This window comes from Buceros rhinoceros, unplaced genomic scaffold, assembly GCF_000710305.1.
Source record: "Buceros rhinoceros silvestris isolate BGI_N320 unplaced genomic scaffold, ASM71030v1 scaffold4322, whole genome shotgun sequence".
Lineage (NCBI taxonomy): Eukaryota > Metazoa > Chordata > Aves > Bucerotiformes > Bucerotidae > Buceros > Buceros rhinoceros.
The window spans coordinates 56,292-58,386 of NW_010400519.1; the positions used below are offsets into that span (position 1 = coordinate 56,292).

Consider the following 2,095-nt stretch of genomic DNA (forward strand, 5'->3'; position numbering starts at 1 on the left):
ACAAGCATGACACCCCAAACTACCCAAAGGACAGGCAGATGGGATGAGAATCGTACTAGCTCTCTCAACCTGCCCCATGCCACACTCTCTGGCAGAGCCTTAAAAACAACCTTCCTGGTGTTTTCATGCGTGGTTTAGACCGCAGTCTGTCCAGGCCCAGCGGATGCTTGCCCTCTCCCCTACAACCAAGTCAGGTGCTGAGCAGGCGGAGGGCTGCCTCCATTGTATTCACAGCTGATCCAGGAGCTAGCAGGGCAGAGAAAAACCCACAGATGTGTTCTTTGGCTGAAAAACAGGAAATCATTGAAAAAGAGAGATTAAAGTGCCCTGGAATTTTCACCCTCCTGCCACCCCACCAGAACAGAACCCTCATCATCATCATCAGGGGCTCCTTTATCTCAGAGCATTGCTTGGTATCAGCTGACTGGCATTGGTGTGGCCATGGGCATGTTACGGGCACTCCGACCTACCCCTCACATATTGTCTCCCTCTCTCTTCCCCGCACTCCCAAGGTTGGCTCCGTGGTGGCCGTTGGCTGGATCCGCTCCAAGAAGGCTGTCGACTGGCGCCTTTTCCGCAACATCTTCCTGGCATGGTTTGTGACTGTGCCGGTGGCTGGCTTGTTCAGTGCCGGAGTGATGGCGCTGCTGATATACGGGATCCTGCCTTATGTCTGAAGAGCCTCCTCCACTGGGAAAAGAGGAAATGGCCAAGATACCGAGGGGAGAAGTGTTCCTGTGAAAGAACCGGTCAGAGAGGATCCATCTTCCATATCTAACTTCTTATCTACTGTACATAACAATGTGTCATATTGGTGACATGGTGATGTGGTGCCATTTCTTATATATTAAAGAAATATATATGCATATAGTAGGTAACAATACCTAAGTTATATTATCAGTGGGGTGAAAATAATTGCCTAGAATTTAATATTTAGTAAAATTTGTACATAGTGTATCATTTTGGTGGCAATTTTTTAATCTTTTGAAGAAGAGTATGGATTAGGAAATGTTTCTTGTCTGTTTGATATAAGAAGAAGCGAGGTACAGGACTGCATAACACATGAATTTTTTTAAAGCTATTAAGATACTGGAACAAAATAATGTGCAGAAGTGCTTTTCATAAAGTAATTTTGTTCATATCATATTGATCTCTGTGTATCATAGCGTGATGGTTACGGCTGTGTAAATACTTACAAACAGTAACTTTTAAATGGTGCATTTCCCTTATATATTTTGGATAAGAAAGTTTAGGAAGTACCAAAGAAGCAGGGGAATAGCTTGCCAATATAATGTTGTTGTCTACACGTGTGGGCGTGTGTTGCGTTTCCCCACCTCTACTTCAGCGTTGTTTTCACCAAGCTCCCGCCAGCGAGGCTGGCATAGAACTGTTCTTGTCTTAATGTAACGTTAAAAGAAAAAAAGAAGCACACAAAAAACTTAGTTCTCATGACTTAGTAGGCAGTCCACAGTTCTCCACATTAGCTGATAGCAGACTGACTTCATTTTGTGGGTTGAATTTCAAGTATCTCACTGCTCACCTTCTACTTTTCCCCTTCAAGTCTCAGCTCCCGGTTGCCCTGCTATCAGTTCCAGCAGGAGAACGGACCATCAGTCTCCCCTTTTTTTGTCCATCCAGCCACAACCACACACTCTCAGGGGCAGGAGTGGGACCGTGGGGTCCATGGTACCCCCACACGCAGAAGCGAAGGGCAGCAGCGGGTAGGAAATGGGCTCAGTTCTGGTTTTGTGGCTGAAGGCGTGGGTGCCTGCGGGAGGGCTGACCCCTGCAGGGGCTGGCGTGAGGAGCATGGCGAGGATGTGAGCATACTGGGTGCCCCGCAGCAAGTCCCATCTCACACCACAGCCCGCCAGCCTCCCGCTGTGCTGCTGACTGCAAGGGTGACCTGGCCCTGCATGGATGGAGGTTGTGTGGTAACCAGCGTGGGTGATGAGATTTTTTTCACGGTAGCTCAGGGGGAAATGGCTAGCTACATCCCATGCACAGCTTTGGAAAGCACACTTGGGTGAAGGTTACTGTTCTGTGGGTGGGAAACAAAGGGCAAGGGGTGCCCAGAGGAGGCTGGGAATCCATT

The 2,095-nt window shown here is 48.1% G+C and overlaps 1 protein-coding gene across 1 annotated transcript in view; it reads left to right on the forward strand.

The window, feature by feature from the left end:
- The window catches only part of SLC20A2 (solute carrier family 20 (phosphate transporter), member 2), a 38,807-nt gene extending 37,136 nt beyond the window's left edge, over positions 1-1,671 (forward strand). Inside the window, exon 12 of the mRNA XM_010131881.1 lies at positions 513-1,671. Coding sequence (XP_010130183.1) covers positions 513-677 — 165 coding nt within the window. The 3' untranslated portion in view covers positions 678-1,671. The remainder of the gene's footprint in view (positions 1-512) is intronic.
- Positions 1,672-2,095: the final 424 nt, after the last annotated feature.